This window comes from Pelophylax lessonae (genome assembly GCF_965119305.1).
Source record: "Pelophylax lessonae genome assembly, chromosome: 4".
Classification (NCBI taxonomy): domain Eukaryota; kingdom Metazoa; phylum Chordata; class Amphibia; order Anura; family Ranidae; genus Pelophylax; species Pelophylax lessonae.
The window spans coordinates 148454057-148480790 of record NC_138771.1 but is presented as its reverse complement, the minus strand read 5'-3'; the positions used below and the strand labels follow the sequence as shown (position 1 = coordinate 148480790).

Below are 26734 nucleotides of genomic sequence, written 5' to 3'. Positions count from 1 at the left end.
TTAAATCTTCACCTCCAGCCCTCAAGTTGTCAATTAGGCTATTTCTAACACTCATCATAGGAATATTTTGAATTACCCTCTCAAATGCATTTGGCTACTCCTCCTGAGTATGGGGATAAGACTTTCACAGCCTAGCAACACAGAGGGGCCCAAAATAAAAGGAGCACCTACGGGCTTTCTAAGGGTATAAGTATAGATCTAATTTCCTAACTACCCATCACATTTTTGGAGGCCCTGGAGCACAAGGACAGTGGAAACACTCATAAAATGACCATGGTTTGGAAACTAAACACCCCAAGGCATTTTCTATGAGGCATGGCAAGTCTTTTAAAGACTTAATTTGTTTTTTGCCGCAAGTTCTTGGAAAATATAAAAAGAAAATAATTTTTTGTTACATAAAGTTGTCAATTTAAAGCAGAACTAAACCCTTTTAACAGTTTAAACAGTTCTATTTCAGGCATGCAAGGAATGCTAACTGTCACATTTGTTTATGCTTTCAACCAAACTGTCAAACCATCAAATGGTTGGTGTCATAACTGATCCCATTTACAGCATGGCAGTTACAAAAATACAACAGAGACTAAGATGGCAGCTTCCTTGGCTGGAAAGTATAAGAAATATTAGTTACAATTTAGGCTCCCCCCAAAATACTGTAGCTGCTGGCTTTTAATATAAGGATGCTTACCTGTCCAGGGATCCAGCAATGTCCCCGCCTGAACCGATTCTTTAATACGCTTCAGGTGCTTGCATAGCAAGTAAGGGAAATAGGAAGTGAAGCCTTGCGACATTACAGTCGGTTTCCTACTGCGAACGCGCAAGTTGTGCTGCACCTTTTGAATGGTACCATAGTCTTCTGGGGCCCGTGATGGGTCCCAAAAGATGGAAGGGGAAGGAGAGGGGTTAACTGTCAAAACCAGGTAAGCACTCCCCACGAAAAAGTGGCAAATGTGGCAGTGGAAGGGGGTGCAAACAAGAAGAATTTTCCCTCTTGGGGGGAGCTAGGCTTTGATAAAGTATCTTTCACATACGGCATGGGCATACTTGCAATTACAACCCAAAACACATTCTGCTACTCCTTCAGAGTATGGCAATATCATACGTGTGAGACTTTCAGTACCTGGACTGATTACGTACCAGACATTATATCTTGTGTATCACACAAATCAAGCAATTGTATCAAGACCAATGTACTGTAATGGTCCCTCTTTACAAGTGATCATGGAATATAGCTTAGTGTAGAGTCACCTACAGCAGTGCCTGTTCCTACAAGCTAAGCAAGCCTAGCCTACTGGTATGCAGCTGCCCCAAGGAATCCCATATTTACTGGCGAGAAAGTGCAAGAGGCTAAAAAAAACAAAAAAACAAGGAACAAGAGTTCCTGTGGTTCTAAGAGTGCAGCTATCTACCGGAGATACCTGTGACTGGTAAAATCTTGTAGTTTCGCTGCAGTTTTACCCCCCCTCAACTACTACCCCCTAGAGGCAGTGGCTGGGGGTGTACATCTATAGTGGCTGTAATGCTTTGCAGTTGTGGAAGGAGTTATACCCCCTGTATGCCCCCCCCCCCCCGATTTCGAGTCATTCAAGTGAATAGGGATCTTTGTGTTTGGTCCAAGGGGTAAAGCAAATTGTAAGTAGGCAATACAATGCCTCCTCACTACCTGTCAAATGTTCTTTGAAGAGTGATTCAAAGACAGATTGCTCTTCAGAGAGAATCCCACATGAACAAGTCTTTATGACGACACTGACTGGTGCAGCAGGGACCATGGACACTGGGACTGGTGCGGCAGGGACCACGGACACTGGGACTGGTGCGGCAGGGACCACGGACACTGGGACTGGTGCGGCAGGGACCAAGGACACTGGGACTGGTGCGGCAGGGACCAAGGACACTGGGACTGGTGCGTCAGGGACCAAGGACACTGGGACTGGTGCGGCAGGGACCATGGACACTGGGACTGGTGCGGCAGGGACCACGGACACTGGGACTGGTGCAGCAGTTAGAGGCACTGACTGGTGACAGTACGTAAAGTTGTTTTTTTTTTTTTCAATTTTACATACTGTCACCAGAGTAGTGCAGTGTCATCATAGTGACTTTACTACTCTGGGAAGGCGATTTAGATTTTTCACTGTGATTGCTTGTTACAGTAATGATCACTGTAAAAGCAATTGTTTTAACTGTAATGAATGCCTTTCATTCATGACACGTTTAGTATTTTGCCAATGACTGGCCCTGTACCATGTGATCACTGTGCCCAATCACAGGGATCACAATAGTAAGCAATGCTGTCATTAATGAAATGAAAGCCATTTATGACAGTTGTTTACTTGCAAGCATGAAATCACTGTGATTGATCCAGCAATTGCATAGTACCAGGGCAAATCATAGCATCCCAGTACAATGATAGTTTATCTGCTGTGTTAGGTGGACACAGCAGATCATAATGCTCCCTGTCATCCCCTGCATGAGGTGTGCGATTGAGAGGGCATCTAGTGATGTCCTCCCAGAACTGGAGCGCACCAGTCTGGCCATATATACAATGTAATGAGTTCATATAGCGCTAACAGTTTGTGCAGCACTTTATAATATAAAGGGAGACAACACAATTCAATATAAGAGGGTTAGGAGGGCCCTGCTTCTGGAAGCTTACAATCTAATAGGGAGGGGCTGGTGGAACAAAAGGAATTAAGTGAGGGATGAACTGATGGGAGAAATAGAAGATTTGGTTATTAGCTGAAGGCAGGATAGGCTTCTCTGTAGAGAGGAGTCTTCAGGGATCACCTAAAAGTGCCGGACAGATTGCGGTAGTGAGCCCCAGAGGATGGGAGAGGATCTGGAGACGAGCATGGATGAAGCAGACAAGGGAACTAGAGAGCAGGTGGTCTTTGGAGGAGCAGAGGGGACGGTTTTGGTTACATAGCTCAGGGTAGAGTTGTAAATGGCTTTATATGTTAATATAAGTGTTTAAAATGGTATTTGTAGGGCAATGGGAAGCCAGTGAAGAGATTGGAAGAGAGGGGTGGCGGACACTGAACGGTTGGTAAGGTGTAGTAAAGCGTATATCTCCCCCCCCCCCCACACCTTTTAGCAGGTATGCTCTTGAGCACAAGTGATCCTGTGCCAACAGTATACGGCTTTACCTTAATAACAACACCTTTTATCAAATTAAACCAGCAGACTAAAAACTCTTATTTCTCAGACCTGTAACAGAAAAAAAAAAAAAAGATGTTGAATTAACCACTTTGCGGACTGCCCGTGTATTTACGTCTGTACTTATGACGTTAAATACCAGGGTTATGGCAGTAGATAGCTGCCATAACCCCAGAATTTTTTTTTTTAAATGGAGGGTGGTATGCTTTAACATAAGGGTGGTCCCAGCGGTGGATTTGCTAGATATATATATATATATATATATATATATATATATATATATATATATATATATATATATATATAAATAAATAATGTTTGGGGGTTCTAAGTAATTTTCTAGAAAAAAAAAATTGATTTTAACATGTAAACAAGTGTCAGAAATAGGCCCAGTCCTTAAGTGGTTAACAAGACTCTTGGTTGTAGAAGTTGTTAGAAAAACCGAGGACTAAGTCTAACAACCCAAACCCCTTCCTACGGATTTAATAAAAGACTCACAAACCTAAAAGACTCTGGCTTGTGAAGATCAATATTTGGTAAAGACTGAACCATAACTAAATACCTTCGATATTTAGATGCCAGTATTTGCAAAGCATGCGTGGGCATATTAGCTAAGCACGGACTGTGCAGTACAACATTTACAAGCTTAATGGACAAACTCATTTTCACTATTTATGTTAGTGCCTGGTATTAAATGTTTTAAAATCAAAAACCAAATAACTTTATTTGCTATTTATACGATCATGAGTTTATTTTTTGGGGGTGTCTTGGGATGTATGTGGGGAGGAATGTACTTTTTCCCTTGTCCTTTTATTTCTAACATTTCAATAAAATGCCCTTGCCAAAAAACTATTGTCAATGGATCACATCATCATGCCCATGAGCTGCTCTGTTTTTGGATATCTTCCAGCTACTGCAGGTCACATGTCAGTTGGGGTAGGCACAGATGGCTAAGCAATGCCTTTTGACCTGTTATAATTCAGTGTTGAATAAACAACATATAATCTACTTTAAATAAAAAAAAAAATGTCAGCCACACTAGTTTTGTAGGATTTTGCACTATAGGATATACAACCTCTACAAAGAAAGCAGAAAGCTGGATTTATCGGGATATGCCTGCTCCATAGACACAATTTTCTATGTCTTTAGGAAACTCGTGGACATTTTCCATACGCTTTCCTTGCATAAAGATCATATCTCCACTGAAAGCCTTTCCCATAAAGTATTAATGAGAAAGACTTATAGATTTATGAGGTTTTAATCATATGTGTAGAGAAAGATTTATTCATCTCTTTTCTGCTTGTATAGGGATTTATTTTCCTAATTTTCGCAGTTCCCAAATCCTATCAGAAATGCAATATATTTCCTAGTGAAACACCAATGTGACTGAATTATAAGCATTTATCAAAGCGCTTTACTGTTTTATCATCAACATTTTCTCATTCTGAATATTGCAGTAATAATAGTCCAAGTTCATTTATTTGTTCTTCATATCACAAATAAGACAAGAAGTGATTCTACATAGTACTGGCAGCACATTATGAATGACAATGATTCTTCGCAATATTTTCAAACTGCGGAGATTAATCATCATGTAGTTGAATAGCAATTTTCAGCACCATTTTACCAGTTTTCCTGCATTTATTTCAATGCAGATCCTTCATATTCGTCTAGCTGTCTCTCGGCCTCTGTCCCTTAACAGAATTTATGATTAAGCAAGCTATAAAACTAAAATATTTAAAATATTCAGCGCCCTGGTGAAAAACAACAGCTACTTATCAGCCCCCATGGGTGTGTATATGCAAATGCCTTTGTTCTTTTGACTAAGTCTTTATGCCTAGCTACTCCTGCGGAGCGGAAGTCAATACCCCAACAGTGATGACTTAGAGGAGGCGGCGACTGTCGTAGGACGTAAGAGAAACAACAGCTACTTATAGATACCCCACCTGCTATCCATTTTCCTTCTATATTCACAAGTGCTCCAGTTTCAGCTGCAGTGAAACACCCCCATACCAGGAAAGAAGAAAAATGGATGGGGCAAAATACCATCAAATTCTTGAGGAAAGATCTGCTGCCCTCTGCTAGAAAGTAGTCAATGGAAAGTAGGTTTACCTTCCAACATATCAATGACCCAAAGCACACAGCAAAAATGACCGCACAGTGGTTGAAGGGGAAAAAGGTGAATGTCGTTGCATGGCTTAGAGGCCAAATTTAAATCCCATTCTAAATCGGTGGAATGACTTGAATACTGCAGTCCAGAAACAGTCACTATCAAATTGAACTGAACTTGAGCAGTTCTGCAAAGAAGAGTGTGCAAATATTGCAAAGTCTTGATGTGCAAAGTTAGAGACATATCCCAATAGGCTAAAGGCTGTACTTAAAGCACAATGTGGTCTAACAAAATACTGAGATAAGGTGGTGATCCTTTTTGCAACTCCTTTTTGACATGTTGGTGTTAAATCTTTCACTTGGATGTTATAAGTTGCAAAAGCAAATACAGCTGAATAAAACAAAAATGGTGTCTGTCTTCATTTCATGCAATCTTCTCCAAGCCGAGTCCCCCCCCCCCCCCCTGGCAACAACAATGTGCAGGTATGCTCTTACCAAATGCATTACCCATCTCATTTCTAGGACCAGATAACACACATCAAAACATAGATCCAAAGACTTCCTTTCCTCCACCTTCCTCCCTCAGGATGGGGAAACTCCAAAGGCAACTTAACTTATAGTGCTCAAATAAGAAAATCAAACCTCCTAGTGTAGTATTTCCAAAAAAGTGCAATTTATTCATTAAATGTATGCTTAAATTATTCCAGAAAGCTAAATAATACATACATTATACAGAGGTTAGATTCTTCACTGAAGGAATTCTACCAGTCAGGAGAAAGAAAACTATTGGTAGTTCCGGTTACGTATGAACACATCTATTGCCTTACTCATTCATGAAATACAAACATTCATATTGTGCCCCAAATATTTTTAATTATTATTGATCAGTAATTGCATATTGCTGGTTTATTTTTCTTAAGGCTTGCATTGCATATGATTTGCTTTTTGTATATGTGCTCTTAAGACTATCCTCTGCTACATTACATATTGGGTTCTTAGAACAAGAATCATGAATTATTTAAGGCTTGGGCAAATTAGTGCTCCATACAATAGGTATGGGTGACATCTGGCAATTGTTTATGATTCACAAAGCTTTGCAAACTAAATGTTAGTTAGGGTTTAGCGTGTCAGAAAATGCACATCTATATGAAAGGATTTACTTCACTACTTTGTTGCTGAGATGTGTATTGGATTTGCAGTCACGGTACATGCAAACTAATAGGTACAATTGTGACACTGTCAGTTGCTCCATTATAAAATTTCCTGACCTTAAGCGAAGAGCTCTCCTTGTGGTGGAGGTTTTATGAATATAGATGTTGCTAGTTGTTCGTTCATTTAGTTAGGCATATTAATGGGGGGGAGGGAAAATTGAGCCTTAAGTATTGAGAGCAAAAACACTAAAGGGGACTGAAGTTCCTCTTTAAAACAGCGTATTTCAAAATAAATAGGTTGACAACGCACTAAAATACATGGTTTTTGGCATGTTTGCGCGTTGCTCAACATCTATCAGTGAGGAGCAGTGGGTTGCCAAACAGAATTAGAGGCAATGGCACCAAGTCTTATATTCTAAATGGCAATAGAGTAATAGCACAACAAATAAAAAGTCCATCTGCATCATTTCTGAAGTTTCAAATGTCAGAAAGATCCTTAATCTAAGCAGTGTCCCTTACCAAAAGCGCTTTTCCTTACATTATGGATAATACCAGGTTCATTTCAAGAAAAAGATAATGGCTCCAAAAGACCTCTGTCGGAGCCTGTAATTTTTCATAACACGTTTAAAACTAGAGAAATTAAATAGGATACAAGGCAAAAAAACTCATGACAGAATCAACAGAGAACACTGAACGCTACAGTGGTAGTGGAAACCTGGCTGCCAAGCTTGCTTTGCTTCTTTAATATCTGCTGCACGGATAGAACACTTTTGATCCATGGACTTCTTTTATTAAATCATGATCTCAGCAGGCTATATGCTTCTGAAACATGGGACATCATTATTTTAGTGCTGGATATTCCTTATAATGTATGCATACAGGCAATTCCATGGCTCCTATGTCTCTTTTAAAAAAAAGATATGGTAGACATGTCCATTTAGACCTTAAATGCAGAAGAAAGGCAAAGGCCTAAAATCCCCATTTGGAAAAAAGTTTTGACTTAGCTGTAAATTACATATCCTGAAGTACAGTACAGGACACAGGCAACTTATTCATACATTATGGGTTATAGGCTTGTACCTGGGGCGCCTCCCTCATAACCCTACACTAGTCAGCAAGTCGTCAGTTTTGTAAACAAGGAGAGTTAGGGAGGGTGGCCTAGGTCCTTTATTGTATAGTAAAAGAGGAGCAGGCCACAAGGATGGCAGGACAACGTCTCTCTTGAGATGGGCCACTGAAAACACATTTGAAAGAAAATACTTTTTCGGGGGAAAAACAACCTTCTTGTTAAAGGGAAACTCCAGTCAAAAATGATTTTTTTTCCTAATAGTAGCATGTTAAATATATTTTTCTTTGATTTTGTTCATTTTCTGGCTAGCTGCTTGTGTAGCTTAGAAAGTCTTATCTAAACTGGACAAACAGCTTTTTCCTTTAATTCACCAACAACGCCAGGGGGGAGGGAGAGAGATATGAACGGTACTCATTGGAAATCATGGAGTGTGACTTGTCATGCAACTTTGCAGCCACAAATCGCAGGACAAGTTGCACAAGTGTGAAAGGGGCCTAATTTTACGTTTCCACTATTGCGACTTAAAGTGCAACTTTGATCCAACTTCACATTCTCTGGATCAAAGTAGTGCAGGTACCTTTTCATGGTCGCATAGATGGGAACGGGTTCCATTGATTAGTCACACTAGTGAAAATATAGACTGAGCTTAGACCCCAGAGCACTGCCAGCTACACTGACACTCTCCCCCCACCTCCGTGTCCAGCTTCCGTCTGCTATGGTAGTCTTCATTCAAAGCCCAGCACAGCTATACTGTATATGTGCCCCTCCTAATTTTCTCATGAATTGCATCCTTACTGATGAGAGAACACTGGGTGAGAACCTATGATCAGCATCTCCCATCCTGTTTACGCCCACTGGCTACACAGGAACAGGGCCCCTCCCTGGAAGTGATGTCACTAGCTTTCAGTAACCACACCCACTTGCTGCTCTTGGACTCAGCCAGAAGAGGGATTGAAGTCATGTGACAGCACTGAATACTGCAGAATTTAAGGTAGAAAACTGGGATTTTTTCATTAAGACATATAAGGCTGAATTCCTCTCACATTAATGATTGCTGGGGAAAATTTAAGGTATTAGGCTGGACTTCTGCTTTAAGTATTAGCAAAATGGCTACCAGTTCAGATACACATCTGACAGACGTTATGGCTACCAAAGGGGCTACTTTGCTGGCAAGAATCTATAAGGAATCTTCCCTGATTGCTTCATAAGGGTTTTTTTCAGGAAAAAGAGAACACCCAATTATGGTCCCAGGCATAAAAAGGGTGCTGTACAGGGGAGCCTAACATGAGAAATACCGTGAATAAAGCTTTTCAAAATGGAGTGGGAAGCCAGAGGTCTTTGGAAAAAGGACAAATAAGGCTGATATCTTCCCTTTTAGGTGCCACGAGCCAGATTTTAGAACGCCAGGATGCGAGGCAAAGAGTAATCTCTGGGACCCTGTGCTCACGCCAGGCAAAGTATGATTTCCAGGTACAATAGAGCAACATTTAAAATAGTATTTGTATATGTGATGATTATAATAATCATTTTAGGGCTCAGATACTGAATGAAATTATTTTTTTTAACGTTCAGTCTAAAAAGTCCATATTTTCTCTTCCACCTTACATTTGGTGACTGAGATAGTCCACCTGCCAGTTGTCCACTGTGTTGTTTCCCTTCAAGGCAGCCAAGCTCCTCATGCTACCTTGATGGTTGATATAAATCATGGTGGTGGCATTGTCTGGGTGTTCTTGAATTGTGGATTTCTTTTAACCACTTCAGCTCTGGAAGGTTTTACCCCCCTAATGACCAGGCCATTTTTTTGCGATACAAAACTGCGTTGCTTTAACTGACAAAAGTGCGCAATCGTTCAACACTGTACCCAAAAAACTGTCTTTTTTTAACCACAAATAGAGCTTTCTTTTGGTGGTATTTGATCACCTCTGGGGATTTTATTTTTTGCGCTATAAACAAAAAAAGACTTACAATTTTGAAAAAAATATATATATTTTTTACTTTCGGCTATAAAACATTCCCAATAAACGTTTTTTTTTTTTTTAAATCATGCATTTTTTCATCAGTTTAGGCCAATGTGTGTTCTGCTACATATTTTTGGTAAAAAAAATGCTAAGTGTATTTCTACATAGATCATCTAGAACAGAAATTTGCAATCTTAATCTTTTATATGGCGAAGGGATTCTAAAGGCTCAATTACCTGAGGTTCTGCTTGCATCCAAGCTGCTTTTTTCATCTTTATGCAATTCAATGTGAATGCAAAACTAGTTCAAAAAATGTTTAATGTAATTTAGAAGCAGCTTAATGCAACTCCTTAAGCAAACGAAAGGCAAATCAACGGAGTTCAAAAGCAAGTCAAAGCCGCTCAGAAAAACATGAAAGCATACTGCATTTGACCCGCATCTAAGACTTTTTCCCTTACTGAATGTCAAGCATCCTAGGTACAAGATAAAGTATTTTCTAGTCCCAAAAGGGAGGGGAAGGGAAGGGAGGGGAAGAGGAGGGAGGGGAGTGAGGGGAGGGGAGAGAAGGAAAGGGAAGCGAGGGGAAGGGGAGGCAGGGGAAGGAAAGGAGGGGAAGGGGAGGCAGGGGAAGGAAAGGAGGGGAAGGGGAGGCAGGGGAAGGGGAGGGAGGGAAGAAAGGAGAGGGGAAGGAGGGGAGGGAGGGGAAGGAGGGGAGGGAGGGGGAAGGAGGGGAGGGAGGGGGAAGGAGGGGAGGGAGGGGGAAGGAGGGGAGGGAGGGGGAAAGAGGTTGTGGGTGGGACTTTGCTTGAGAAGGATGGACTGAGCTTTATTGAAACGACAATAAAAACGCTGCCATTTAGATCTATCTCCTCTAGCCAACTAGTGCCTCTATACCAGTCTGTACAGAAAAACGTCTTGGCATTACGTTTGTCAAAATAGTTTCATTTCAAAATTAAAAAACAACCTCATACTGTATTAATAGACATACCTGGTACAATTTCTTGCTTTTATACAGTATGCAAATGTAACATTGTTTATTAATCTTAGTTGCCACTGGTTTGATATACGTGTGAAAGTGAAAATTCTGGTATTCCATTTAGACTGTAAACACTGACAGAGCCTTCATAACCCTCTTGTAATATAGAGTATTGTTAGTTGTACTTTCTCCCTTTATTATGAAAAGTGCTGCCCAATCTGTTGATGCTATATAATTCTTGTATAATAGTTGCATGGAAGCAATTGCAATAAAGTTCCTCTAAAAGAAACCACCTTGTCCATAGCAAGCAGTTTAGAATAAGTGAAGCCCCTGCCTATGGGCAGAAAACTATTCTACACATAAACACTACTGTATGAGTGACAGAATTAGGAAGGGTTGTAACAGAGGAGCATTCTTTGAAATGCTTGTGTGGGTGTTATTTATTTACTAAGTGTTCTTAAGGGCTTCTTAGCATATTTCAATACTATAAAAAAAAAAAAAAAATACGGTTATCTCTGCTACAACTTGGCTTTGACAAAGCATAGGTACAGGTTTGATGCAAACTACGCCACGTGGCCCGTGTCATTACATATCGCTCCTTCCCTCGCAGCCCTCACTAATTATAGATTGTTCAAACACAAGCTGTCTTTCCCCGCACAACTTCTTGTCTTATTTCCAAAGCCTCTGATGTGGCATTACCACCTTTTAAGTGTGCTTGTGTTGTATATATGTAAAAGACGGTTGGGCAATACAAACAAAATACAGGGAGATTTTTTAAAGTAAAATCCTATGCATTAATAGGAAATGGTTTCCTTTAATATAAGAAAACATGACCTACTTTATTTTATTAGAGCGCTTGCTCCCCTTTACCTTTCCCAAAAATATCCCTATTGCATTACATTGTCCCAAAACATCATTATTGCATTACATTGCCCTTAATATATTCAAATGAAGGGCTTCATACTGCAAATAAATGATTAATACAGATAGCGGGTTGTACCCAGCACTGAATGTATGGTCCCAGAAACTCATAAATGAGCACTTCTGACTTTCTCTACCCATGCAGCTCAGCAACCTGCAAAAGTGAAATAAGTGGACTTCACATGCGTGGGTAGGAAGCAAACACAGGAGTGCCTGTTTGAGTTTCGGAGGCTGCATATCCCAAGCTGGGTAAGTCCAGCCATCTATAGGAAAGAGAGGAGAAGACAATATGAGCTTCTGGGGGGGGGGGGGGGGGACATTTATTTGAAAAACAGAGCACAGCATTTTAATGCATTAAGGACACAATAAATCTGAACGTTTCAGGAAAACTTAAAAAAAAAAAATAAAAGAAAGTGAACCATTACCTATCTTTGCTCTAACACAGAAATAAAAAGCAGTAACGTGTGTAGTATCCTCCTAGGTAGGTGCTAGGTAAAGGCATCTAATGCTCCTGCTGCTTATCAGGGGGGGGGGGGGGGCCTGATCTTTAGTTAGGCCTGCTCTCTGTGCTCAGTGTGTATTCATCTGGTCTGAAGGAGTGTCCCCACTGTGTCCAATGGGAAGGCCTGATGGACAGTGGAGGAAATCTGGCCAATGATGTACAAGCTTTTGTAACTGTCCCAGTGGGTTGGCACCTGGAGAGGTGCATCATGGAATTGGTGATAAAAGCGGGGAGCACATGAGGCAGGGTTTGTCGGGAGCAAAGTCCCAGGAGGAGGTGGACGGCTGTCTCTCCCTCCTGTAGGTGTGAGGCCTAGTGAACCAGGTGTGTGGAGCTGAGCTGCAGAGGATCCAGAGTGCTGACATGTGGAGCTGCTGGCAGAGACTTTTTGGAAAAACAGTATTGTGAGTACCAGTAGATTTGCCTAAGGGTCTGCCTAAGAGAGGGGACCACTCCAGAGAAGTCAGGGGATCAAGGAGCTAGCTCACACAGGAAGTTTATGAGTAAATGGGGTGCTGTGTAGCTGACCCTGAAGAATGGGAACAAAGGGGGTGCCAGGAAGGGCCCTGAAGTTGTTCAGCAGTACAGTACAGATTACCTTAGAAAGCTCATTCACTTATACTTCACAGCTAAGGGAAAAGCGAAGCAGCGGCCTAGCCGTGACTAGCGTTACTCAGCATTTTCAAGTCGTCCCAGCCAATTGTGCATAGTTGCATAAAGTTGGAGTATCCCACTCATTCCCTTCTCCTATCCAAGTTCCAAATAAAAATACAAAAACCAAAGCTACTGGACTGTTTCCTGACTGAGCTAGAACACTTGGAAAAATGTCAAACTGTCATGTTGTTGCTAATGATAACCCAGGGGAACCCGTAATCAGCAGCTCCCAAGGGAGTAGTGCTACACGTGTAAAAATAATTAAAAAAAAACATTGTATGTCCTTTCTAAAAAATTATCAGATGTATTATGAGCTTCAGTGCGGCTTTTCATAAATAGTCACAGCTAGGTTGATGTATCTGAAAAGTTGCGTCATACAGAACTTTATACTCATGGTCTCCAACTTGCAAAAAATGTAGTTCTGTGAGCAGGGTAGATCTACTACAACAGCATAGTCAGGTATGCACAGAAAATATTGTTCTGGTGGTGCATGTGATTACAGACAGTATCGTTTTACAACTGGTGGCACATGTGCAGACAGCATTAGATGTCACAGAACAGACAACTGGGAGAAACACCCTAACCATCCCATCAACTATAGATAAAAAAAGTACACATTTATGAACGCTGTGTAGTACACAGAGTCAATGAGCTGATTACAAAGCATCACGCAATTAACTTTTTTTTTAACCTTAATTGAAATGTCACAATATTCTATTTGTTTATTCACCACAATGCACTGCAATGCAATGTAGAGCAATGCGACAATTCTGCAGTGAAAAAAAAAAAAAAAAAAATGCTGCTGTATGGCCGACCTTGTTTCAGCGCACACCGCCACAGCTCAGTGGTATGAACTGAACAAAAAGGACTTAAGGCAGTTTGCCTTGTCCATGCATTGGGACTTAATACACCTAGTATGAATGGGCCCGCAAGGTATTCACAAACTAGTGACAGCTTAAACATTTCAATATTTATACACAACTCACAGGGAAATGTTAATATCTGGGGCATTCAGGTTTCCAGTGTCATTTTTTCCAGGAAAAAAAATCTTTTATGTCAGAAAATGAAACTTTCTATGGATATTGTGCATTGTAAACAAGTAACCTGACAGAACGGCACAATGACTATCAGTATCCACTATGAAAATGAATAACTGTGACAAATCTATTTTTTATCACGAGAGGCAGAACAGTCAGCTCATAAACCTACAGACAGAAACACAATGAGCAGACTCCAGCAACACAAAACCCAATTACTGGGGGAAGGGGCTTGGAGTCAACAATTTATTTAATAGAACATAAAAGTTAACTACTCTAAAATATGATTGATTTGCTTTAAGGCTAGGATAAAATGCTGATTTCCAGTATTCAAAAATAAGGTAATAATCGACATGAGGTTTACATAGGAGAGGAAGTGCATGATAATGGAATCAGGCATCCCAACTTCTCCAGGACACCCTAGTTTTGACTATCTGGCAATCTAAGAAAACACCCTACCCCCTCCCTCCCCACTGTATGTAATTCAGAGTGCCCAGCTGTCAGTGCCCCCACAACTGGTGCAGTGGTCCAAGGATCCGAAATCCCCGCTCTCAAACCTCTGCAGTGCTTTCGGGACAGATCACAGCAATGTTCTGTGACAATGCTGACCGGTCAGAAGTGCTCTGATCCCTCCACTGCTGCAAGGGCAATGAAAGCTCAGCAGCCACCGAGGTAAGTACAGCAGGGACCAGGAGTGGGGGAAGGGTATATAGTGTTAATTCACACTTTAAGACTTTTGATTTTTCTTAGTACAATATAAAATTGCAAAAAGGATCATATACAGTATCATTTTATGTATTATATAGTGCCAGCAGTTTGCACAGTAGAGCTAGAAAGCAGGTGGTCTTGGGAGGAGGGGACAGGATGGTTTGGATTACATAGTTGAGAGGGGACAGGATGGTTTGGATTACATAGTTGGGAGGAGGGGACAGGATGGTTTGGATTACATAGTTGGGAGGAGGGGACAGGATGGTTTGGATTACATAGTTGGGAGGAGGGGACAGGATGGTTTGGATTACATAGTTGGGAGGAGGGGACAGGATGGTTTGGATTACATAGTTGGGAGGAGGGGACAGGATGGTTTGGATTACATAGTTGGGAGGAGGGGACAGGATGGTTTGGATTACATAGTTGGGAGGAGGGGACAGGATGGTTTGGATTACATAGTTGGGAGGAGGGGACAGGATGGTTTGGATTACATAGTTGGGAGGAGGGGACAGGATGGTTTGGATTACATAGTTGGGAGGAGGGGACAGGATGGTTTGGATTACATAGTTGGGAGGAGGGGACAGGATGGTTTGGATTACGTAGTTGGGAGGAGGGGACAGGATGGTTTGGATTACATAGTTGAGAGGAGGGGACAGGATGGTTTGGATTACATAGTTGGGAGGAGGGGACAGGATGGTTTGGATTACATAGTTGGGAGGAGGGGACAGGATGGTTTGGATTACATAGTTGGGAGGAGGGGACAGGATGGTTTGGATTACATAGTTGGGAGGAGGGGACAGGATGGTTTGGATTACATAGTTGGGAGGAGGGGACAGGATGGTTTGGATTACATAGTTGGGAGGAGGGGACAGGATGGGTTGGATTACATAGTTGGTAAGGTTGAATAAAGATACCAGTCCATCCAGGTCAACCTGTGGTGTGTGTTTTTATGTCAATAGTAATTCCCATATCCCTGTATGTTGTGAACATTAAGGTGCCCATCGATTAGTTTTTTTTTTTAAACTATTGACGCTCCCTGCTGATACCACTGCTTGTGAAAGGAATTCCACATCCTTACCGTTCTAAGCAGTTTAAGGTTAAACTGCTTCCCTTCTGGTTTCAATGAATGGTCATGTGTGTGTGCGCGTGTCTTTTTAAACTCTCCCCCACTGTAACGTTTTTTCCCCTATGCTAGGGTCACCAGTAAGGTATTTGAATATCCCTATCATATCTACTCTAAAGCGTCTTCTCCAGAGAGAATACGTTTAATGCTTGTAGTGGTTCCTCATAGTGGAGATCCTCTATTCCCTTTTTATAGCTTTGTTGCCCTTCTCTGGACTCTCTCTAGTTTCAGCACATCCTTCCTGAGGACTGGTGCCCAGAACTGGATGGCAAACTCGAGATGCAGCCGGATTAGAGGCTTGTAGAGTGGCTGAATTATCGTTTTATCTCTCGAGTATATACCCTTTTTGATGCAAGTTAATATTCTAATGGCTTTGCTTGCAGTGGCTTGTCATCTACAAAGACCCCTAGAATTTTTTTGGTGATACATTTAGATAAGATTGGTAACTTAGTTTGAGGCAGAGTTGTGAATGGTTTTTTAGATTATCAGTATTTTGAATTGTATTCTTTGGTCAATCAGAAGCCAGGGGAGGGATTAGCAGAGAGGCGTGGCGGACACTGAACGGCTGGCAAGGTGGAGGAGTCCAGCAGCAGCATTCATGATAGGCTGAAGGGGGGAGAGCCTGTGTAGAGGTAGGCTTATGAGAAAGGAGCTGTAATAGTCAAGGTAGGAAATAAAGGAATGAACACATTGCTTGGATGTTTCATTGTTTAACCGGAAGATAGGGGGAAAATCATGACCAGGCCATATTTTGTGATTCGGCAATGCAATACTTTAACAGACAATTGCGCGGTCGTGCAATGCTGTACCCAAATAAAATGGACTTCCTTTTTCCCCCCCACAAATAGAGCTTTCTTTTGGTGGTATTTGATCACCTGTGTGATATTTTTTGCACTATAAACAAAAAACGAGAGACAATTCTGAAAAAAAACAAACAAAAAAAAAAACACAATATTTTTAACTTCCTGCTATAGAACATCCCCCCCCCCCCCAAAAAAAAAAAAAAAAGAAAATAAAATCAAAATTATTTAACATTTTAGGCCAATTTGTTTTCTGCTACATATACATAAGAAAATTAGCAATAAGGGTATTTTGATTGGTTTGCGCAAAAAGTTATCGCATCTACCAACTACGAGAAAGATTTAGGTGATTTTTATTGTTTTTTTTTTTTTTTTTACTAGTAATGGCGGCGATCTCCGATTTTTTGCGGAACTGCGACATTGCGGAGGACAGATTGGACCCTTGACTGACATTATTGACACTTTTGGGGGGACCATTAACATTACTACAGCAATAAGTGCTAAAAATATGCACTGTTACTGTAATAATGACACTGGCAGGGAAGGGGTTAACACAGTAAGTTATCAAGGGGTTAAATGTGTACCTAGGGGCGTGTTTCTAACCGTGGGTAGCGTGGCTTGTCAAATGATCACAGAGGCCTCTGTTCCTATATAGAAGGATCACAGGCGCTCTGTGATAATTCCAGAGAGAAGAACGGTCAGCTGTGTTTACAACAGCTGCCCGTCCTCTCTCAGCGGGGAGCGATCACGGGTGTCTATGTCGGTTCGCGCAGGAGAGCCGCACTGTCGCAGTAAAAAGGCGGCGGGTGGTCGGGAACCGGTTGAAAAGGGGCGTAATTTGGACATGTTGCAGAGGTGAAGTCTACAAGATTTGGACCATGATTGGATTTGGGGCTGAAAGAACAGGTCAGAGTCCAGGATTACACCTAGTACCCTGACATGAGGGGAAGGACTGATAGTTGCATTATTGATCTTGATGAATATAGAATTCCTATACCATCTTCTAGGAAGCAGAATGCTTAGAAAGATCAGTAAAGGCCTCCCTGAGGGGAAAAAAATGTATTTCATTAGGGTCCAACTCTGGTGGCCTGTACACCATTTGCATAGTGTTTACAGTGTCTGCTAGCACATGTGCATGGATGCCATAATCAAAATGAGTGGAGTACCCATCTCCTGCATTGTTCACAGCCTTTTCTAGAGAGGTGCTGCACACTACAGTGAGGATGGCACAGTAGAAATGAATAGAATACCCATGCAGGGTCACTAAAACAGACTGTACACAACTCAGGAAAGAGGTATACCATTTATTTCAATTGTAGCATCATTGCACATTTGTAGTAGTAAACAAAAATGCTTTTTTTTCTTTTTTTTAATTCTGCAATAAACGTACCGCAGCAGCCAAAACCTCATGCTTTTGTTATTATCAAGTGATCATAGAACATTCCTGCTTGTGATAGAAGCACACACATTGCACCTCCTTGCTGTCTCTCACTTAACTCCTTGACCTCTGGAAGATTTACCCCCCTTCACAACCAGGATATTTTTTGTGATATGGCACTGCGTTACTTTATTGACAATTCAGCAGTCATGCAATGCTGTACCCAAATTAAATTTATTTTGTTTTTAACTCACAAATAGAGCTCTCTTTTGGTGGTATTTGATCACCACTGAGTTTTTTATTTTTTGAGCTATAAAACAAAAAAAAGACCGATAATTTAAAAAAAAAAAAAAAAAAAACATCCAAATAAAAAAATTTTAAAAAATAAAGAAAAAATAAAAATATCTTCATAAATTTAGGCCAATATGTATTATGCTACATATTTAATGGTAAAAAAAAAAAAAAAAAAAATCCCAATAAGCATATATTGATTTGTTTGCCCAAAAGTTATAGCGTCTACAAACTATGGGATATAAATTGGATTTTTTTTTTATACTAGTAATGGCGGCGATCAGCGACTTATGGTGGGACTGTGATATTGCAGCAGTCAATCTGACACCTGACACTTTGTGGGAACCAGTGCTAAAAATATGCACTGGCTGGGTAGAAGGTAGACATCTAGGGTGATCAAAGGGTTAAACGTGTGCATAATCAGTGTTTTTGTGTACTGTGTGTGTTGTTTGTACTAAGGCAGGGATCCTCAAACTATGGCCCTCCAGCTGTTGTGGAACTACACATCCCATGTGGCATTGTAAAACTGACATTTACAGACATGATTAGGCATGATGGCAATTGTAGTTCCTGAACAGCTGGAGGGCCATAGTTTGAAGACACCTGTACTAAGGGATGTGATGGATTTCCTGTCCCTGCTTTACAGGGACAGAAAAATCCATCACATCCGTGCTAACAGAACAGAGCTCTGACTGGTCTTTTCCTACCGTCTAATCACAGCACAGCCATGGTGGCACGTGCCTCCTACCTGGAGTTACCCAATTACGTACTAGGTATGTGATCCGGCACAGGAGAGCCAAGTTATGCGGTCAGCAAGCGGATATAGAAAGTTCTGTTGCAAAACAAAAACAGTAGTACTACTACTTTGACTGCAGTAGATTACAGAAAAGATAAAAGGTACAGAGAGTGAACCATCTGATTTTAGCAGCCAGTTTCAGATTTTACACAACAGCATTACTAGCTTTCTGATTGGTTGGATTTGTTGCCTGATATTGCTTTTTAGAGGTCTTGCACATTGCCGTATATTAGGTGTATGGTCTGGTGGTGTTTATTCCACAGAACAAAAATACCCTTTAAAAATTATAAAAGTACATTGGTTCCAAATTTATTAAATGCAGCTAAAGGAGTTATCCCGAGTAATTGGTTAGAGGTAAAGAGCCAAACCTTAACGGAATGGTGTAATAGAGTGGATTACATTTACAATATGGAATATTTAGGAAGCAGAGAAGACGAACGACCTAAAAATATATGTCAGACAAATGGGGAAAATGGGAAGATTTAAAAAAATCAGATAAATATCTGGAAATCTGGCTGGAAGATACAGGATAAAAACTAGAATTTGGTCCAGATTGGAGACATCAAAAACGGAAATGTATATTGTAGGTGGGGGAGGGGGGTGGGATTGGGAGGAGTTGGGTGTAAGGAATATGGGATAAATTTGTACTGGTATACATCTATTGTTTTCTTTTTTTTCGCTGTTAACAGTACTTTGAAAATCAATAAAATATTTATAAAAAAATATATAAAATTAGGTCATACAAAGTAAAATGGGAAAATAATTTGATTGCCCACAGATTTTGTAAGTTTGCCCACTTACGGTACAAAGAAATGAAGGGTCTAGAATTGTTCTCATAGGTGTATTTAAAAGGATAGAGACAGAATATCAACCAAAAACCAAGAATAAAACATGATACAAAGGTCATATCAGGTCATATCAAGTTGCAGCTCAGTGAGCACAAGAAATATTTGATCCCCTACCAACCAACAATAATTCTGGCTCCCACAGACTGGCTACAGTACACTATATTGCCAAAAGTATTTGGACGCCTGCCTTGACACACACACACGAACTTTAATGCCACCCTGGTCTTAGTCCATAGGGTTCAATATTGAGTTGGCCCATTCTTTGCAGCTATAACCGCTTCAACTCTTCTGGGAAGGCTGTCACCAAGGTTTAGGAGCATGTCTATGGGAATGTTTGAGCATTCTTCCAAAAGCACATTTGTGAGGTCAGGAACTGATGCTGGACAAGAAAGCCTGGCTTGTAGTCCGGGCTCTAGTTTATCCCAAAGGTGTTCTATGAGGATGAGGTCAGGAGTCAAGTTCCTCCACCCCAAACTCGCTCATCCATGTCTTTATGGACCTTGCTTTGTGCACTGGTCCAAATCATTTGGTGGAGGGGGGAATATGGTGTGGGGATGTTTTTCAGGAGTTGGGCTTGGCCCCTTAGTTACAGTGAAGGGACCTCTTAAGACTTCAGCATACCAACATTTTGGACAATTTCTTTTTTTTTTTTTTATGCTCCCAACGTTGCAGGAACATTCTGGGGATGTCCCTTCCTGTTCCAAAATGACTGCGCACCAGTGCACAAAGCAAGGTCCATAAAGACATGGATAAGTGAGTTTGGGGTGGAGAAACTTGACTGGCCTGCACAGAGTCCTGACCCCAACCCAACAGAACACCTTTGGGATGAATTTGAGAGGAGACTGCGAGCCAGGCCTACCTCTGTGCTTGCCATCAAGGGTTTCTCCAAGAGTTAAGTCATGTTTGGCTTTGGGATCAAATACCAGTGCTTATTATACTCACTCAACTGAAACTCAATTTAGAACATCTGTATGCATATGTATTTGCATGTGATATTCTGTCTCTATAATTTAAAAGATACACCTATGATAAAAAATTATAGACTTAGAAAATTTGCATTGGATCAAATATTTATTTTCCCCACTGTATGTTGTGGCTTACAGGAACTACAGCAAGTTTTTGATCATTGACATGCATTATAAAAAAAATGCTATACGTGGCTTTGAAAACAAACAACGGCACTTGTGTTTACATGTGCATGGGTGTATTTTTCAAAATGGTAAATTTTACAGTTTAAAAAATACGACCAACGCGTATGTGTGAAAATGCCAGTGGAGTAATTTACTGCACTAATTTACAGTACTATCAAGTACTGATAGTGCTACTGGACATCTTCCAATTGTGAAAGGAAGCCAGTATGAGGTGTCATTTGCTGCACTAAGTTTCTCCTTGGCCGACCACTGTATTTTTGGTCCTCAACAATGCTTGTTTGTGTTTCTGCAGGAGAGCTTGGAAATTACACCTGAAAACACACATTTCTTGAAATTTCTGCCTGCCAGAGACCTCAGATGGTACTACCAATCTGTTTTTTGTTTGTGTACTCAGTCTTGCTATTGTGTGAGCTTTTTTTTTTTTACATATAAAGCGGTCTTCAGCAACCTCAACTAGATAGACTGAGGTTTTTCTTCTACGCTGCTAATTCAGTTTCATTTAACCCCTTTGCTGACACCAAAAGTATGCCATACATCAGCGGCAGCATGGGTTTTACATGCACTCCTAGCAGCTAGGAATGTGTGTAAAAGCTGACAGTTGGCAGTGATCAGGTGGTTTAACAGCTGCCATACTGCACCTACATGCATTTGAAATTATATTTTTTTTTTTTTAAGATGAAGGGCGGACGCACCAAATATTGATTTGAGCTAGGTAATTTTTTTGCAGACTGCAGTTTTCACATATTCTAAGATGTTATTTGATAAATAAAAAAAATAATTTTCAAAGTGTCCTCACATTACACTGTAATTAAAACTTTTGCACAATACAGTATAGAACAGAAGTTAAAAGTTAATACTACATCAAGTCATACTGATAATATTTAAAACAATCCAGCTGATCACATTTACAAAAATATCTAAAAATAAAATTGTACTTTAGCAAAGTGCAATCAATAATATGTGGACACTCTCAGGTTAACAAAATGTCAGTCATTCTGTTTGGTAGTTTTACAATGTAAGCTCATAAATAAAAAGATAATGGAACAGTGACCATAAAGTGGTAGTAAAGCCTGCTTTGTTATTTTTACCTACAGGTAAGCCTACAATAAAGCTTACCTATGGGTAAGATGAATATCTCCTAAATGTGCACTGTTTAGGAGATATTCACCCTGCATGAAGCTGCTGACGTCACTGGAGCATGCGCTCTAAAGGCCAGGAATACCTTGATGGACCTTCAGAGCTTCTTGCTGGAACCGATGGATCCCGTGCGCAGGCGTGGGAGTGACGTCTTTGCTGCTCCGGCCACTCACAGCACTGGAGCCCACAATCCCGAAAGAAAGGCCGGGGGAACATGTCAGCCCTCTTAGGGGTGACTGGGTGCCGCTGAAAGGGCTTTGTTCTAAGGTATTTCATAATGTGCTAGTATGCAATGCATACTAGCACATAAACCTATTGTCTTGCAGGTTTTTTTCTTTGTACAATGGCACTATCTACCATAGAGAAGCGTGTGATTCCAGTCCTTTTTTCAAAATAAATGAGCAGAGACAGAAGATAGTCTTGGTCCTTATTGGCTATAGAGCTTAAAGCAGTAGTAAACCACTACAGAATAAAAAAAATAAAAAACACTCACTTAAAGCTGAACTCCATGAATGTGAAATACAACAAATATTTTGCCTAAATTATGTTTCATTGCACTATATAGTTTCAGGTCACTGACCCTATTAAAGACTGTATTACCCTTTAGCTTAAAGCTGAACTCTAGCTTCTCATACACTTTACATAGCCAAGCTGGCCCTAAGGAACTATGTCCTTCACTAACGTGAGGCTGCTGGATGTGTGCTATAAACTGCATGCAGCGGAGGAGTCATACAGCATACCGCACTGTGTTCCAGATTTGAGCTGAGACTTCCAGTCTCCTAAGCAAGACAAAGTAGAGTCTATCACAGCAGCACTCAGCCATTAAGGGAAAGCATTGTATTCTAGCATTCATTGCTAAAATACAATGCTTTCTCTAAATAGTTAAGTGCTGCTGTGATGGACTCTACTATGTCCTGGGTAGGAGATTGAAGTCTCCGCTCAAACCTGGAACACAGTGTGGTATGCTGTATGTAGCCTCAGCTACATAGAGTTTTTACAGCACATCCAGTGGCCTCACATGTTGGTGAGGGACAAAGTTTGTTTGGGCCAAGCTGTGTAAAGTCTCCTTTTTGTAAAGTCTCCTTTTTGTAAAGTCTCCTTTTTGTAAAGTCTCCTTTTTGCAAAGTCTCCTTTTTGCAAAGTCTCCTTTTTGCAAAGTCTCCTTTTTGCAAAGTCTCCTTTTTGCAAAGTCTCCTTTTTGCAAAGTCTCCTTTTTGCAAAGTCTCCTTTTTGCAAAGTCTAGTTTTTGTAAGGTCTTTTTTTTTTCTAAAAAATAACAAGTTATATTTACCTCCTCTGCAGTGGGTTTGCACAGGCAAGCCTGGATCCTCCTCTTCTTGAGTCCCTCTTCGGCTCTCCTGGCCCCTCCCTCCTGCCTAGTGACCCCAAAGCAAGCAGCTTGCTATGGGGGCACCTGAGCCAAGCTGCAGCTCCGTGTCTCCATTCAGACATGGAGCTGCAGTTTGGCCCCACCCCCCCTCTCTCCTGATTGGCTGTGTTTGATTTACAGCAGCAAGAGCCAATGGCGCCGCTGCTGTGTAACAGCCAATCAGGAGAGAGTCCTTGATGGAGGCACTCGCTGGATAGAGATGGGGCTCAGGTAAGTATTAGGGGGGCTGCTGCACACAGAAGGCTTTTTATCCTAATGCATAGAATCCATTAATATAAAAAACATTCTGACTTTACAAACTCATTTAAGCTGAAAGGTTAATACAGTCTTTACTAGGGTCAGTGACTTGAAACTATTGTATATAGTGCAATGAAACATAATTTATGCTAAATATTGGTCTTATAACACATTTATTGAGATCACTTTCTCTCAATACAGATCAATAAAATACTGAATAACTAATCTGGGAATGGAGTGATCCTTTTCAAGCAGAATAATCCAACATTTGCTTAGTGCCCATTCCTTTTCAAACAAAAAAATGTTGCTCATTTTTTCTGCCATACACCCTTATTTAAATAAGTTTTAGTTAGATAAGGAAACAAAGGCAAGCCATAGATTATGTGATTTTCTTCCTCCAACAATGGAATCTGTGTTGATGGGGGAATCTCTCCCGCAGAGCTATTGTGTTCTCCCAAAAGAGGGGGCGAGGGGAGCCATCCCTGCCAGGAGAACACAGTGATTATTGCTAGCAGCTATAGCCACTAACAATCGCATGTGAAAATCTGACATGCTGGTTGTACCCAAGTTGTTAGATGGACCAACTTGGGTATGAATCAGCCTGCCCATACAAGGTTCGAATCTTGACTGGTTCAGTAGGGATTCGAACCATTTATGGCTGGCTTAAGGAATTTTTTTCATGACTTTGGAAGGTCAAGTACTACCATCACCTTTGCAGAACCCAAAGATACCATGTTTCTACACTCTTGACCCTTATCTTGTCCATAAAGTAAAGCACCTCCTAACATGGCTCAAAGACCAATGAAGGTCACCACATACAGTTCCAATGTTTGATCACTAAACTGTCCACAGTTCCCTTCACTTGCTGTTGACTCTAAAGTTAAATATAAATATTAGTCGCTGCTGCATTGGTACTGTATTGCAAGTGTGGAGCTTTTTTTCCATTCATTGGTAGTGTTTGATTTTCATGCTGTCCAGTTTTTTTTTTTGTAATGTAGTTTAGCAGTAACTGCTTTAGCAGTAACACAAAAGTCCCATAACGGAGTTCTGTACTGTGGGTAAACGTGTTTTATTGTACAGCATTCAATATTCTATTCTTGCCCAGTATTACCAAATGTAAATCTTCATCATCAATTTATAATTAAGGTCATCTTTATATATATATATTTTTTGAGGTGGTGGTGGTGGGGTTGTTAGAGAATTAAATCAGCAATCACAGCTGCTCCCATAAGGACAGTTTATTCTTTTTAACCAGGTTTAGAGCTCTAAGCAGGCATTTGTATGAAATGGGATTTCCAGCAGCACAAGAGCAGCTTGGCTGAGATTAGATTGTGACTGTGGATCTCCACTCTCCTGTCACACATATTAAAGCACAGAAGCCCCACAGCCACACAATGTACATATGCCTAGCGATATAACAGTATGCTACGATCACTGTCACACATTATACACAAAAACACAAGACACACATCTGCACTTAAGGTATCAATTTATCTTTATCAATACTATAAGCAGAAAATAAAAACATTGCATCTTCCAGGCTAAATCCTATTGCAGCAGGTAGAAAAAAAACAACCATATTTGCATCTTAAGCAACAACTCTGTGGCAAAATATGCAGTATTATTAGGCAAGGGCTCAATTTAGAGCAGCCATATACAGGATGGCATCCAGGGTATTTAAAGTCCCATTCACACTATGGATTTATAACGGCCAACAGTTAAAAATAATTTAGAGGGACAACTTCTAGACACTGGGGGAAAAAAAAATAAAAATGTGGCATGCACACCCTGCCTAATGCTTGTTGGTGTGGCCAAAAATTGGGTATCACTTCATTGCGTTTCACTAGTAGTATGGTTCCTTACCCACTTTGCTTTGTCATATTTTAGACCACAAAGGGCCTAGGGGTACACTGAAGAGAACATAATAAAGTAAGCCCCATCATTATCAGTGGATGCAGTAATAACCCCAGCATTATTTCACTACTGCTTGCCTCTCTACCCCTGTTCACAGCCCAGCTCTGCACAACTCATCCACAGTTTACAGCTCACACTACTTACCTCTGTATAAATCATCTCCTGCTCCCCTCTGCACCCCACCTCCACATCAGGTATGCAAATATTTCCACATCTTTCCCAGGAAGGACACGGTTCAGGGTGAATAAAAATGCATAAAACACTCAGTTCTTTGAAGTAAAAAAAAAAAACAACTACCGTTTACCTTTTCTTTCAATAGTTTGGCAGCCTCTTCAGCAGACGAGAGTGTTTTAAAGTAGTTGCTGCGCTCTGCAGTGAAGTGGACCTTTGACAGTGCATGTTCCACCAGAGCTACTGAAAGATTGACACCATCCACATGAAGCCACCCAATGAAGTTTCCAGCCTTGTCCATTGCCTCCACTTCCACTTCCACCTGAAATAAAAAGAACAAAAATGTCAACAGTTTATACACATTTTCATTTTAGGTTTATACAAGGATGGCATAAGGCATGCCTGCTTTCTGAACTTGCAGTACTGAATCCAAACATGAGGAGTAGAGTGTTTTCATACAATAAGGTAAAAAGCCTTTTGTGTGCAGCTCCATACAACCCCCCCATACTTACTTGAGCCCAATGTCGATCCAGCACAATGCACAGGAGCAGCATCACTGCTTTCGCCCTCTCATTACTGGCTCTGACACAGCAGCGGAAGCCATTGTCAATAGACGCACAGAGCGTAGCTCAGGAGAGAGCCTGCATGAGTGCTCCCATGGAAAGCACTCTCAAAGGGATGTATCAGTGTAGGAAATGTAGGGTATTGTGGGTAGAGATGCACTAACATTTCGGCAGCCAAAACAGATCGGCTAAAAAAAAAAAAAGGGGTTATCAGCATTTTGCCAATAAGAGAAAAAGGTGCCAATAATGGTGATTTTTCATAGGTCATGTGGCTCAAAAATTGCATCAAAAAAATAACACAGATGCGTTGTTGATGTGTTCTTGCTGTGTTTCAATGGGAAGGTGTGTTTTTGCTTTTTTACTGACCAAAAAATGCAGCAAGCAGGATTTTTAACACCACAAATGGACCAGTGTGAAGACATACATAAAGTTTAAAGGGATATATTTTTCTTAAGCTTCTCTTCTGCTAAAAGGTGCCAATAATAGCCGACAAATCCATATTCATTTAAAGTCATGATATTAATTGGGAAGTCGAACAGAATACAAATATATATATATATATATATATATATACACACACAGTGCTTTGCGAAAGTATTCGGCCCCCTGGAACTTTTCGACCTTTTGCCACATTTCAGGCTTCAAACAAAGATATAAAACTAATTTTTTGTGAAGAATCAACAACAAGTGGGACACAATC

General features: G+C 40.7%; 1 protein-coding gene across 1 annotated transcript in view; it reads right to left on the bottom strand.

Annotated features, from left to right (window-relative positions):
• The window catches only part of SND1 (staphylococcal nuclease and tudor domain containing 1), a 967943-nt gene that overhangs the window by 144736 nt on the left and 796473 nt on the right, over positions 1-26734 (bottom strand). The window contains exon 17 of the mRNA XM_082257077.1: positions 25605-25793. Coding sequence (XP_082113203.1) covers positions 25605-25793 — 189 coding nt within the window. The remainder of the gene's footprint in view (positions 1-25604; positions 25794-26734) is intronic.